The sequence below is a fragment of the Archocentrus centrarchus genome, chromosome 20 (genome assembly GCF_007364275.1).
Source record: "Archocentrus centrarchus isolate MPI-CPG fArcCen1 chromosome 20, fArcCen1, whole genome shotgun sequence".
Taxonomy (NCBI): Eukaryota; Metazoa; Chordata; class Actinopteri; order Cichliformes; family Cichlidae; genus Archocentrus; species Archocentrus centrarchus.
The window spans coordinates 27,556,165-27,571,768 of NC_044365.1; the positions used below are offsets into that span (position 1 = coordinate 27,556,165).

Genomic DNA, 15,604 nt, shown 5'->3' on the forward strand with positions numbered 1-15,604 from the left:
CTGTGTTTAAGCTTAACCTCCCCGGCGGTTTCCACTGTGTCTGTGATGAGCCAGAGCAGGTGCTGATTGCACATGACAGAGACATTTTATAGGGACATAAATCTGGATTCAAGAAAGAATGAGAGAGGCTGGGGAGGCACATACTCGGTGCTTTAATACCTTCTGAAGTACAGCCTGTAAAACTCAATCAGTACAAAATATTATAAAAGTACAAAATATTATAAGAATACAGTTTTGTGACAACATCTTGTGAAGAGGCAGCCAGCTGAGGTTCAGACTGTGTCTTTGCACTGCCTGGAGATCTTCACGCAGGAAAAGTGATGACTGTTGAAATCTGAGGCTTCCAAATGGACGCAGAGTTATCTGAGCTGTGACACTAAGAGCAGTATACCGAGCGTGCCTGGAAACTGTACAGTTTGACGCAAGAGTGATGAAGTGTATGTACCTCATGGATAACACTGTGGGATTGTCACCCCCCCCACACACACACACACAAACACACACACACACACACTTATTCTGATATGTAGGGATCCACAAGTCACTCAACAGTGGGAGAAGAAGTCAGTTTTCCAAGACATCACTAGCCAGCTATGTATAATTGGCTGTTATGATTGCTGCCATAGATGTCAGTGAAGAGGCAACATCAGATCTGGTATTTATCTTTTATTGCAGGGTTTATATGCTGTTACTTTGTGTTCCAGAAAGTTCTGTCACCTTTGTTACTTGTTGACTCTCTCTCTCTTATACACACAGACACAAGTACAAACACACAACCAAAAACAATCACTGACCTTCCAGTCCCCCATTACACCATTAGTGCTTATGATCAGAGAGGGCGGGTGGCGGCGGTCTCTTTGATGTCCCTCTGATATGACCCACCCGGCTGCAGCTGCTCTCAGCTCTATTTTAGGGAGGCTGCTGTGGGCCCTCAGAACAGGGCTTCCTTAAACCACACAAACACACACAACACATGCAAACACTCGTGCCATGTGTAGTGATACCATTCATCTTTTCAACAACTCAACTCTATACAGATCACACTTTCTTGTACCCACCGCTGGAAATAGTGGGATGGAGTTGACTGGCTAGAAAAGGCAACTGCCCAACTTTATGTTTGTTAGTCTACTTGAATGTTTGTGTTAGACACGGATGCGCCTCAACATGTTTTGTCTTCTTATAGGATAGCAAATAAAGTGGACCTATTGTGCTTTCTGTATTTTCTGTAACATTCTTTTAAATGGTGGATGCTCACATTACGTTGCAATGGTGAGTCTTGAGCCACCAATCATTTATTTATATTTTGCTAGGAAAAAGGGAAATAGCTGCGGCGAGTGTCCAAACATGTGCAAACATACGTGGAAATATAATATAAGAGGCAAAAACAGAGCTTGTACAATTCTAGTGAGCTTTAAAGTTAATATTTGGTATGCCATCCATCCATCCATCCTCTTCCGCTTATCCTGTTCAGGGTCGCGGGGGGGCTGGAGCCTATCCCAGCTGTCATAGAGCATAAGGCAGGGTACACCCTTTCCAGGTCGCCAGCCTGTTGCACGGCTAACACAGAGAGACAGACAACCATGCACACTCACATTCACACCTATGGACAATTTAGAATCACCAATTAACCTAACCCCACTAACTACATGTGGTTTACAGTGTGTCTTTGGACTGTGGGAGGAAACCAGAGTACCCAGAGAAAACCCATGCAAACAAGGGGAGAACATGCAAACTCCACACAGAAAGGCCTGGGTCAAATATTTGGTATAATCAATTTTTATTCTTCAACACAGCCTGAACTCTCCTAGGCAGATTCCTTGTAATTTCTTTAAGTAGTCTTCAGGAGTAGTTCTGCAGGCTTCTTGAAGGACACTCAAAGCTCTTCTTTGGATGTTGGCTGCCATTTGTTCCGTTCTCTGTCAAGATGATCCCACACTGCTTCAATAATGTTGAGGATCTGGGAAGGGCAATCCATGACTGATAGAGATCCATTGTTTGTTTTTCTATCCAGGTATGCTTTTACTGCAGTGACAGCGTGTTTGGGATCATTGTCATGCTGAGAAATAAAGGTATTGCCAATTATGGTATTGCATGGTGATCAAAATCTGATGGTACTTTTCTATGTTTATAATTTCATTAATTTTGACAAGATCTCAAACACCACTGGCTGAAATGCAGCCCCAAACCATGACCGAGCCACCACTGTGTTTTACAGATGATTGTAGATGCTCACTATTGTACCTCTCTCCTGACCTCCTCTCTTCTGTATATAATGAGGATTTGAGTTCTTCGCTATGTTGTCCATTATGTATAGACACAACACTGCTTCATCCCTTGAGTTAGGTACCTTTTTTATGCTTGAATGATTTGTAGGTCAATGTTAAGTGGCTTAACAAAAAAAGAAAAGAAAAAAAAACCTACATTCCTCTGAAATGGTCAGGTACAAGGACTGGACTGAGAATGAGTGAAAAATCAGCCCACGTTCAAAGCAAAACTTTGAAAGACCTTGCAAAAGCCTGGAGAACTACTCTTCAAGACCACTTTAAAAATTACAAGAAAGTCTGGTGTCTTGGAAGCAAAATGTAAAGAAATGACAGGTGACTCAAGACTTTTGCACACTAGTGTAAAAATGGCTAAAGTTTCAAATAATGAGGTCAGTACATGTACCAGTAATCCATATGAGGCAAAAGCACAGGCTCAGGAGTGCTCTAAATGCTCAGTTTATATTTTTCTTCGTTTTCCTTACCTATGTATTGTGTCAGTGAATGGGGATAACACTGATATGGTCATCTCTGCTGTACACAATAACCCCACCAACCTCCTGTTCAAACCTTCTGTTTGTAAAGAGCAGCCAGTCAGAAGAGCCTTAAAGAGACAGTGACCTTAGAGAGAGAGGAACAGGGCTGGACACAACAAGGCTGAGTATAAAATAAATAAAAATGATTTGAACTGTGAATAATGCAAAGCTACTCTACTAGAGTCCAATAAATAAAATCTGGATATGGAAATGACCATGTTAGGCATACTTTAAACATCCATCTGCTTATGTTTTCATTATTGATAAATAGTAAAGCTGGATACAGTGTGGTTCTTAGACTTTGTCTCACTTGCTTTTATTTACCAGCACACATTACTTCCTCTCCTTTACACCACCAGTTTCAATTCGACATCGGCTGGTCATAATGTCAATACACAGGATCATTTATGAACAATACAATGGCTTTGGTAGACGAGCCCTAAATGAAACCAGGTCACAATTACAGTCATGATAGGGAAAGATGGGGGATGAACGTCTTTGGGCATTTCTTCTTTGCTGAAAAGAAGGGGAGGCTTGTCACAATGAATCTGAGCATAATATTCCTTTTGCCTGCAGCCAGCCACAGCGTCCTGCAGTTCTCATGTTGGTCTTAATCTCATAAAAATCAGCATCAGCAACCCATGACATGTTTCAGAACAGTACAATAAATAGCAATTTGTGCTAATTATTTAAAGGATGTCATAATCCAAAGAGTAGAAATTATACATTAATTTTCATTTAAAAGATTGTCTATATTTTCTATGCAATAATTGTGTTCATGTAACCCAATTACCCAGAAAATTAGTGATCACTGTACAGTATCATAGCGCAGCTTTTGCTTTGCTGTCCCCTCTTTACCCAGCACAGGGGGTGGAGTCCCCTCATGTGTTCCTTTGATAAATAGACGAGCAGGCAGAGCTGTTGATCGAACAAATGTGTCGTAGAGAAATAAGGGCTGACTTTAAGTTATTTTGCCAAAATGCCTTTGAAAATTGCAGATTACAGTGAAAGTAGTAGGATGACAATGCACTCTGAGTCAGTATTATGAGCCATGCATTACTGGTACACACACGGCAATACAGCGATGAGTCCAAACCACCAACTTCTGCATCCATTAAGACAAAGGCAGTTGTTCATAGCCTGGTAACAAGCAGAAAATAATGCATGAGGAAAAATAGCATCCTCCAAATCATGTGAGGTGTCTTTTCTAGCTTGTCTCAAGTTTATTTCATGTAGTTCACACACAATGAAAGCTTCAGAAGACACATAAGTGGATGTGACAACCATTTACTTTGAATAGCTTGAGGTTAATGCATTATGTTGAGGCCTTGCTTGTTTGAACTATTATGACTCAGCCTACAGACCCCTATGAGAAAACCTTCACCGTGACTCACATGTCGCTAAATAAACAGGACATGGAGGGCTTTGTGCTTAAATGGCGTACGCTGGAATTGTGCTGCTCTCTTAGGGTTCACAAGAAGCTGCATGTGGGAACACGCATATTAACGCATGACAGGTGAAGAAAGAATGTGCCGTGCGTTTAAATAATGCAGATAATTGTTCACTTTAGATGACAGAGTGACAGCTTTATCGTTTGATAACTGCTGCTTAGTTTTGTTTGTGTAAATATGAACAGATACTGGTGATGCTAAGCAAGGCGAGCAATGGCAGGCATGGAAAGGAGATCTGCTTCATACTGATGTCTTAGCAACAGTTTTCAAAAACGCTGCCCACTGATATCCCCTCACTGCTTACTAGACTTAATCCAATTTTAGAACCGAGTTGCATTTTGCTCAGAAGGTGGAGGCTTGGTCTCAGGCAGGGAATTTAAAGTCCTGCTTGACCAGTGGGCAGCAAATTTCAATTTCCTACCCAATTCATTAGTTTTTATTTAAGCACTATATAAATGTTGGCTTAGAAAATCATTGTGATTAGGCTAAATATAAGGAAAAATCTTTTCTGTTCTCCCATATTGAGTCGTACACTCATCTTTGCTCAATATAACCAGGATGTAGAATCTCCACCCTGGTCAAAATTATCACTGTCACAGAATTTTGTTAAATGGCCTCTATAAGAAGGTACAACATGCTTATAAGGTTTTGGTTTATATTTGTCCAACACTGCCTGTGCAACCAAATCTTGTCCCACTTGCTCTGCCTTATTAGAATAGTAACAGAGATATTCTATACTATTACTGACAAGTTCTGCTTCACATAGGGGTTTTAGTTGCCAGGAATATATACTCTCCAGAATATTCCAGAGGCGCACAGTCTAAACAGTGAAACTGAGAAACTCCCCGCTTTGCTGTTTCTCTCAGAGTCAGGGCAGAGGCCACAACAAGCGCAACAACATTGCTGATTCCGGGCAGGTGCCCCTGCTGGCGTAACGCGACACTAATCCCAGGCTGATCAGCAGTGGAAACAGTATAAACTGACTCGAGACAAACTGGGGCACCTGCGTGCATCTGAACTGCTAACGTGAGACCCTCACTGAGATACTTTGATTTTGTGCCTGGTCTTTTTCCCCCTGGATCTCATTATGAGAAGGTCAACATGAGGCCACTATTGAATGAAAATAAAGAGAAGTGAACATGAGACTGGAATTTAAAACATTTTTTTTTAAGACAAGTGGAAATCCTTGTATCCATCACTTCAAATCCATCTGTTGATTTTGTTTGGAATTATTTGTTTTGCATGTTTTGCATGTATGCTCTCCAAATTTCCCCTCTGTGGGACAATAAAGGCTGTTTCTTCTTCTTCTTCTTCCTCTATTATACGCCCACCGGTCATTTCATTAGGTACCGGGTTTGACTCCCCTTAGCCTTCAGAACTGTCTTAAGTTCATCATGGCATAGATGCAACAAGGTGCTGGAAACATTCCTCGGAGATTTTGGTCCATATTGACATGATAGCATCACACAGTTGCTGCAGATTTGTCAGCTGCACATCCATGATACAAATCTCTCATTGTCATGTTCAAGAAACCAGTTTGAGATGATCTGAGCTTTGTGACATGTTATCCTGCTTAGTATTAAAATATTAAAGTAACAGAAAAAAGCATAATGTTGTTTAACAAGGCATAACATCTTTATTGTTATACACATAACTTCATCTCCAAAGACTTTGCACAAATCAGTGGGGTAGTATGAACCTTGCGATATCAAAAGTCTCCCACAGTTTCTTGTTATTTCCTAAAATACTCAAACAAGTACACCTGCCTTTCACATCCCCAATGGTACACACAGTACATCCAATTAGAAATAAAGATTTTTTTTTTTCCACTGTCAAACATTATCATATGTGCATTACATTACCAATTACAAACAAGTTATAGTCATTGTCAAAATAGGTGTGCAAATTGTTAGAAAAATACCAACTCATACCAGATTCTGGATTGTGCTCTGTAAAAATCCTTATAAATAGTATATAATAATCTATATAAATGTCTCTAACATGCAATGTTGCAATTCAAAAAATATCCCATAAACATACTGTTCAGTTAAACCCTCTGAAACTCAAGTCTTAACCTTTACATCGTCTACACCATATATTCTTTTTTAAATAAATGTCAGTAGTTAGTTTTCCAGTAGTTCTGAGGACGGTTTGCAAACATCAAACTGGTTGAAGAATTCTCTAAAAGTAACATGCGGCTCATTCCTCCACCAAGGCTGAAGGATGTGTTCGATGCTGGTTTGTCTGTTTGCCAGCAAGATTATGCAATAACTACCAGGCCAAATTTCATGAAACATGGTGGAGAGGTGGACTATGGGCAAAGGAAGAATTTACTGAATTTTGATGCAGATCTGGATCACTTTATTTCAAACTGTGAAACAGGCCACTGGCCTTGGTGGAGGATGAGCTCTCCGAGCGCTCAACTAGTTTCATAACAGACATTATAGTAAAGTTGATCTTCAAAAAAAAAAAAAAAAAAAAAAAAAGAAGAGGACTGCAGCAAAGAAAATCTAAACATTTTAAAGCCCTTTCCGTGATGACCAATGTGCACAAACTCATCAGATATACAATGAATAAATAATTAAATCTTGGTAGAGGTGACAGTAAATGCCCACCATATATAAATAACCACTTTGAAAATCAAAGAAACTCATGCCATACCTGCAACAAAGACTACAAGCAGCTACGATGAGGCAAGTTAAAAGCACGGTTCAGGTGATGACAACAGTCAAGAGTATTTCCCATAAACAACAAAGTTAAGACAAGGATGGCATTTCTTCCCCCCACCCGCTTCCTCATCATTTTTGAGGTAAACAGTAGCACTGTTAAAGACTTTTGAAGGCATCTCTCTTCTCCCTGCAGCCACATTCCCCATGGCCTTGACCTGAATAAACTGTCCACAAAACTGTCTTGATCCAGTCTCATAAGCAAGCAAGCATTTCTGGGCTTACACAGGCAGCTGTGTGAGCTGCGTTTTTGCATCTTAGTGGTATAATGAAAGCAAAGAATAGAGCAATGAAATCCAAGCTCAATGGTCTAGGCATGTACAATGAAATAATTTTCCTTTTGATTCATAAATAAGACATTTGTTACTTTCAGAGCTTGCAAGCTTTTAAAATCCAACTTTCTAATCATAACGACTGCTGTCAATTACCACTTCTCTCCAAACCAGTCTATTAAAAAGATGTGTCTCACAAAATAAATGGGGAAAAAAAGGATGTTTATAATGGTGCCCCCCCCCCCTCCTTTTTTTTTTTGGCAAAATATACTTTAAGCTTTTAAAACATATTGCACATTCAGTTACGCGGTTGTGTAATGTCAAATTACAGCTCAATTGTTGGAAATGAACAAAGTTCAAAGAAAAAGGGAAAGCAAAATGTATTTATTCATTCCAAGAAGAGAACAGATTTCTACAAGCAAAATGACGGCAGGTAACCAACATTGATAGAACATCTATGAACAAAAAAAAAAAAAAAAAAAAAAAAAGAACTACATTAGAACAAAAAAAGAAACAAAAACAAAGTGTTAAAACTGTACCATGCACGGGGAGTGTTTCAAAGCAGTGTATCCTGGATCACAATGGACGGAGCTCGAGAAAGGTGCAGTGATGTTTGGGTTAACAGAGTAAGACTGGCTAGTGACCGTGCTAGCACTGACTGCTGGCAGCGGCCATGCCCACTTTCCTCTTGCAAGAGTGGCGAGAACCCCAGAAAATGCTCCGAACACCCGAGCGCGCTCCCGCTGTGATCTCCACCCCCCCCTTTTTCTCGGGCCGGGCTCACATCTCCCCATCAAAACGTCAGATGGCAAAATAGAAAGGCAGCTGTTTGCTCCCGTCATCTAAAAGTGCATCTCCACACTCTTCCAGCACAGTCCGTCAGCCAACTGCTATCTCTGCCAAGGCAGTGGAAGTGGGCTACAGAGACCTGTGCTTGGATCAGCATATGTGTGGGTTTCAATTACTTATTTTTTAATTAATTTTTTTATTTTTTTTGTTTAGATTGTGTATGTTTGGTTGCAATTTTTAAACATTTTCTTTATCTCACTAGACACAACATTTCACCTTAGCTTTTAGAGAAGCCAAAGGAGTGCTAATTCACGGGGCTGGCCCTAAACAAGGCCAGTAACAGGTTGGTGGTATCTTTGCCTTCCTCTTGATTCTCTTCAGTTTCATGCTGATTCCTTTGGCCATCCCCGTGTTTCACTGGCGGCATTTTCATGTTTCAAGGCCGACAATGCAACTGTACCAGTTGCCATGGTTCCACTGAAACATAAAACAGTTTGTAACTTTCTGGATTTAATTGAGCCCTGTCACATTTCAGATACACACTGAGGCGCATCAGGGAGACGAGACACGAGACATGATTTCACGCTGTGATCACTGATTTTTGTTGAAGAGCATATAAGATGAAACAATACGGTAAATCAGCTTACCTGAGAAACAGCATCATCATGTCAGAAAATGGACAAATATAATTGCGAGGCCAATATTCAACAGCATTACCATAGCAACAAGGATTGAGTTAGGACCCTGCAAAAAATGACAATAAAGACATCACATAAAAAAAAAACATAAATGATCTGTAATGAAGCCTCAACATCCACATGAGAACCTCTGTATATAAAAGATGGCCGTAGCCACCATGACATCAGCCAGTGATTCAATATAGTGGCAATATAGTGTATTTCCAAATGATACGACTTTTTTAGCACAGGTAAATTTCAGGTTTCTGTTTGTAGTCCACCTGAAATCATTGTTCAATTGACCAGTGAGCATGCTTTGGCTACATGCAGGTAAACCTGGAATTTGGAAAGCCTCTGCTATTGTATCAGAATTTAAAAATTTTTTTTTATTAGAGTTGTTTCTAAATATCTGTAAACAATAACATTAACAATAACTGAAAGTCTTCCTTTATTAACTATCAGGATAGTCCGGCTACCCCAGAACCCTGAAAAAATTGTCCATTGTCCCCAGAGGCTAACTTAGCAAATTAGCCAAGTTTTCATCCAAATTCACATTTACAGATATCCATCTTTTATATATAGGCCATGATTCCAATTCAAAAGTTATTATGATCAATAAAATACAAAGAATAAGGCAGTACTATAAGCTACACCAAGTAGTTGATTAGCACAGCAATACAAGACTAAAAGTAAGAATAATCAGACAATATATCATACTTTCAGCTGCCAGACAAACACTTCAGAGGCCAGGAAGTTATTTACTCCTCTGAGCAAGAAATAGTCTGGTACATAAACTCACATAAAACAGAAAATGGGTTAATGAGTTACAACATGTTTTTACCTGTGTCCTGCTTGTGTGGTAAACAAAATTAATCTGCTACTGGGTGTAGCTTCTCATTTATCACAAAACTTTCAGCAAAAAAAAAAAAAAAGCATTTATGTTTGATTAAGTTAATTTCTCAAAATATCAAACTTTTCCTTTAAAGCATACTTCCCTTCCATGTTACTTACTGTTTCTTCCGTGCTTTCTGCGATTTCCATGCTAGCTTTCTTTGTGTCTGCGAGGCTCTTTGGCTTTAGGGAATCCTGCTTCCTGAGTTTCTGGTCACTCTTGTTCTCCCGTATAGATGCTGGCTTAGGAGTGGGTGTACTAAAAGACCTAGAGGATTGTGGGGGCATACGTGCCAAGGCCAGCGCACTAGGCTCTTCTTCTGGTTCTTCTTCAGGTTCTGGGGGTGGAGGGACCCTTGTAGGAGCCTTGACATAGTAACTGTGATATTCACTGTGGAGCTGGCCATTGACTGGAACTGCAGGAGGCTGTGAAGGGGGTGCAGATGCTGGGGCAGACTGCTGAACTTTAGTGGGTTTAGGTGGAGCCTCGATTTGCGCCTGAGAACTTTTGGGGCCATCAGTGACGGGCTGCCTTTCTTCTTTACTCAGTTTCCTACTAGACCGTTCATCTTTGCTGGTCTTCTGACTTAGTTTCTCTTCTTTGCTAACCTTGCGGGAAGGTTTTTCTTCTTTGCTGGTTTTGCGGCTGGTGCTGTTGGCGAGCTGTCCTTTCTTCTTGCTGGACTGAGGTGAGGGGGGAGGTGTGGCTGCAGGACTGGCCACAGGAGAGTGGGGAGGAGTGGTACCTTTGCGATAAAAGTGGGGCGAATCTCTCGGAGAGCTGTCCTTCTTTTCGACAGGGACCTCCTTAATCTCCACCGGCTCCTTTAACTGTTGTTTTACATAGTCAGGACCTGAATGGGTGAGAGAGGTGAAAGGCAACAACATGATGTACTTTGCCTTCAATATAAAAGCTGCCAAAGACAAAAAAAACCCCTAAAGGCTGAATGCCAGATGCCATTCTGAAATCTGTAAACCAGAAAATTTTGCTGGATCTAAGAGTGTTACTGTGGTTCACATTTAAACCACATCTGCCCTTAAGCACAATTAAACTTTTAAATAAAATATTCATCGACTTTATATTGAAATTCAAGAACTCTGCAACGACTAGAAAAGAGGGACACAGGGAGACAGAAAGAAATGGACTGATTAATGCAGGGTCACAAACACCATTTCACAAAGGAAGCCTCCCCTGCAGGCTCATCTTTATCATCAGTCATTCTCTTTTATTAGTATGTTGTTTTCCTGAACAGTCTCTTCAGTTCTTAACATCCAGTATGGCCACACAGATAATGAGAGGTGACCCTGAGGTGCAGCACTGACACGTTTCGATATGAGGAAGATCATTCCTTTTACTGCAGAAAGAGTTTATGGACTGAGGTTATGCCTGGGTTAGTGGACTCACATAGTCGTTATGATATTCCTGCTTCTAGACTGAATGAAAACTTCTCTTTTAACTATTTACATTTTGAAATTTTTTCTGCTGTAAATGTAATTCTGCATGTGGGTAAAGTGACACCTTATTTGTCCCTTCTGTTCTTTCGCTGAATTAATATTTATTAGAGACATTGGGCTCTTTGTTTGCCTGTTTTTCTCCCCTTTGCCTGAATTAGATGGTGTCAGAGTGACTAAGAGGAGGGATAAAGCTGCTTTGTTTGAAGTACATCAGATGGTATGAGCAGAAAAGGATCCTCTATGTATATGATCTGAAACAGAAAGAAATGTAGGAATTATAGTGACCATATTTTTTTGCTGTTATGCGCTGTCTTTGTGTTGACTCGCTGAGCTGGAAAATGGTTAATCTCAGAGATCAGTCTTGTCTCTTACATGCCTGATACCAATTAAGCTTGCACAGTACAAATCAATCTCAGAGTTAACATAAATTTGACACTCATCAGTTCTTGGAACAATCCAGAAGGTAACAAGTCTATCCAGGCTCATATGAGTATAATCGGCCTTACTGGGGATTTCTTTTTGGCCTTAGTACTCCTAAGTCCAAAGTATTTTTCAGATGCATGGCAGCCTAATTTGTTTTATATCCGCCACAACCAATAAGACCCACTACAAACAGACAGGGGGACATCTGAACATCTGTGGGGCTTAATATATCTGCTGAGCTTAATTTCACACCATAGCTCAATAAGAGTTAGGGCTTCGTGGGCGGGTCCAGGCAATTTCACTCTGGATGGGGACAGATTCCTTCAAGAGGTTCCAGGCATTTTCTGAATGGTTCTTGGCACTTAACCCCCCCTTCCCCTTCCCCACCCACACCCACCCCACACCCTCAAACAGATAGAAGACCACAGTACTGGGAGTCAGGAAAATCTACACTTCTGCAGCCATGTTCAGTTCCAAACTATGCTGATCATGCTTTTCTTGTTTTAAAATAAGACACACGAATATACAAAAATAACCGAGTTAGCTGTATGATTGTTTTGTAGATATTTCAGGATGCCTACATCCTCTTGACAAGTAAGTGAAGATTTATTAGAGCTACTCTTCCAAGGAATCCTGCCAGGTCAGCTGGAACATGTACTGGGACTCAGTTACCCAAATGGCTGTGGTGTTTTGTTCCGTTAAGAACATTGATCAACTGGGCTGAGTCTGCAGCCTTCTTAAAGAGGGTCATTAAAATAGGCCATGGAACAAGCCAAAACAAAAATACTCAAGATAAAAACACAGATAGAAATGTGAGTTTCGCATTATTTGTCCCATTAAAGATATTTTTTGTCCTCAATTTATTTCTCGCCACAAACGAACGCAACTGTAACGCGTACACAACCAGTGTATCTTTGAAAACAAGCTTTTGTTTAAGCCGCAGGATGCTAGTTCTGTTTATGTTAATCCACAGCACATTTTCTGCTCCACTGCACTCTTAGCAAAACACACGCTCTTTCCCTCTCTCTGGCACCCACATGCACAATATCATACACACACAAAACACAACAGATTGGCTGCTTAAGACCTAACCTCTCCTGTCCTTAATATGAGATGAACAGCAGCAACAGGGGGGAAAGCCTTACTGACTGAGACTGGTGTATGTGTGTGTGAATCAGTGTCTGTGTTTGTGTGGGGGTGTGTGTGGGGGGGGGCAGTATGTGCGATTATCACATCTGTTGCCATTGTACATCTGACTATCCCTCAGCTGAAGGCACATAAGGCACATAGGAGACAACAGTTTATAATCCAGTGTTATCAACAAAAGGGCATATATATATATATATATATATATATATATATATATATGCCCTTTCAACAAAAGGGCATATATATATATATATGCCCTTTTGTTGACTGATTTGACTGATTTGCTTATGTTTAATGTATTCTTACATTGATATACGGCATTATTCTGTACATGTATTCGTCTGTTCTGTGTGCGGTGATCTCAGCTTGCTCTGTTAGATTTAAGATTCATAACTCCATTTGCAGCTTTTGAGATTTTCTCTTTCTTCCTCCTACTCACACTGGCAGATGGGCAGAGGGAGCTGTTATTGTTTGGCCAGATTACATTCACTACGGTTACATAGCCTACGCAGACACACACAGAAACTGGTGACAAATTAAAGAAAAAGCTGAACCCATGACCCCGGACTATGACGACATGTTTATTGTGCTGGGGGGGATTTTGCTGGTAAGGTTTGGGTCTACTTGTCCCCCTTAGAGGGAAGGATCACTGCAAATCAATTCAAAGCAGTGCGTAGTGATCACCTTTATCCTGTAAAGAAACATTTCTATCTTAAATGAAGTGGTCTCTTCCAGGATTACAGTACCCCCTTTCATAGGGCATGAGGGGGTCACTGAATGGTTTCTTGAGTCTAAAAAAGGATTCATATTTTATGCAATGGTTCTTTGCAGTCACCAGATTTCAATCCAGCACACTCTACCATCATCATAACACCAAATGAGGGAATATCTTTTGGACAAATCTTGTTCCATCCCTGCAGTAGATTTCCAGAGAGGCTCAGTGAAGCTGTTCAACACCTTACTGAGATGTTTTATGGGTTTTTTTTGGTCCCCCCCCCCTTTTGTATACATTTGCACTTATGTAAATAAACTATGTCCTTGTTGTCTTTTGAACCTGGGTGAATGTGCTCACTGTCTGCCTGTGCTTTGTTTGCAAATGTCCACATGCAAAGGAGCTCCTCGAAGGCCTCACATGAATACATGCTGACTAGAGGGACTGGCAGTAATCCATCATTACCTGAATGCAATGTTTTGTCTCTATCTGTCTGTCTTATTTTACTTTTTGATTACTATCATTTCAAGAAGTAGGACACATAAATATGTTTTTGAAATCTGGGAAAAGACATGACTTAGCAGTTTCATAAAGTAATTTATATTCTGTATCCCTGAAAGTCAAAAGAAGGTTCTGAGTTACTTTAAACTTCACATGAACTACTGTGTTAAAACTCACTGCGCACCTGCTGCTATGAATAAACAGCAGCACCTGCCTATGTCTGAATTTCAGCCTTGACAGGTTGAGGTTTTTATGGTTGCACCAGGTCCACCTTGACTGGGTCAAACAGGGCAGAGCAGGACTCCCGCTGGTCCCCTCACCCTCCAGCACCCTCCTCCCCCACAACCCAATGAAGGAAGGGACAGCTGCTCTGCATCAGCCCCATGGAGGGGGCGAGTGTGGGACTGAGCTCGTCTCAGTGCATAAGGATTTCAGCTATGTCTCCATCAGACACCAGTGAGCACACATTGGCACCAAATATAGCCCAATTAACGTCACGCCACAGGCCACGCCCAGCTAACCCTCTTTGCTACCCCTCCAGGGTGCTGTGTGTGAATCAATCATAAAGGTCAGGGTCCTGTTCTCTATGACCCTCACATTGCTTTTGAAGTACACACTCCGAATCTTAGTGCTAATCTGCTATGAGTACAAAATGCCAATTATGAACAACAGGGAACCCTATTGGAACCCTGGTTGCTACCCTAGAGGATTTGAGTTTGAGCATTTTTGTCCCACTATAACATTATGATAGAAAAGGTTATAACAGAAAAAAAAATCGAAATGACTATTTCCATATTGAAAAGTAACAACAGCTGTAGAAAGCTAGGTAGCAAATAGGGGTAGCTGTTTACACTCAAACATGGCCCAATTTGCAAAAGGGCAAAGCACGAACCAACAGCAATCCAAGAAAACCTGACCTAGACTCCACAAAACCAAGTTGTTCTGAAACTACAAATAAATTAACAGGTGATTTGCCTCTTTGCAGGTGCCTGTCTGGCTGTCAGCTGGGCTTACCAGACAAGCTTACGTAACTGAACGTTTAAATGCTGTGGCTCAGATGTCGCCCTGTGCTGCACATTATTATGACATCAGCCACTCTCTCATTCATGATCTGACTTATAAGGCAAGGACACTCTCCGCACTGACTTGCGAACCTGGAGCTCACCCAGCCTGCCAAGCATGACCACTGTTTTCCACAACACAAACAAGTCTCCCGATGTCTCTGACCCTGGCTGGCCATTTCTGCGGCTTAGTGAAGGGACATGCTTGAATGGGTCCCATTGTCAATCTATTTCTCACCCTCTATTTTGCGGTGGCTTTTGGCAAGGACCCAAGGTCACTAGCTCATAGGCGTAAATATATTACACCAAGTGGAAGAGGAAAGGATAGTATAGGTCTTACACTGTAAATATAAATAAACAAAGAAAAGGTGTGACATAGCACCTCTGAATATTCTTGCATTTTCGACCAATTTAAGAAGATTAAGAACATTTAAATCTCAAGAAAAGATGTTAAATTGTCTAAACTTAGTATATAAGGGAATTAAGGAAGAATTGGAACGGTAAGGTCTTGCATTTTAGTTCACTCTTTTCTGTTGTTGCTTCTGTTGTTTTAGCAAAAACGCACCTTGACATCTGACCACTGATGCAGTATTATATGCCAGAGTATTATATGTTCAGAGTTGAGTCAATACTCTGTGCAGCTGTATAGTTTGAAAGGGTGCCTGTTAAACCTTCAGGTGGATAGAAGATGCTGCTACCT

The 15,604-nt window shown here is 40.8% G+C and overlaps 1 protein-coding gene across 1 annotated transcript in view; it reads right to left on the reverse strand.

Annotated features, from left to right (window-relative positions):
• Window positions 1-6,778: 6,778 nt before the first annotated feature.
• Window positions 6,779-15,604, reverse strand: part of jph1a (junctophilin 1a) — a 35,070-nt gene continuing 26,244 nt past the window's right edge. Inside the window, exons 5-7 of the mRNA XM_030755982.1 lie at window positions 9,724-10,457; window positions 8,683-8,779; window positions 6,779-8,512 (exon numbers count right to left, since the gene is read on the reverse strand). Of these exons, the coding sequence (XP_030611842.1) occupies window positions 8,699-8,779; window positions 9,724-10,457 (815 nt within the window). The 3' untranslated portion in view covers window positions 6,779-8,512; window positions 8,683-8,698. The remainder of the gene's footprint in view (window positions 8,513-8,682; window positions 8,780-9,723; window positions 10,458-15,604) is intronic.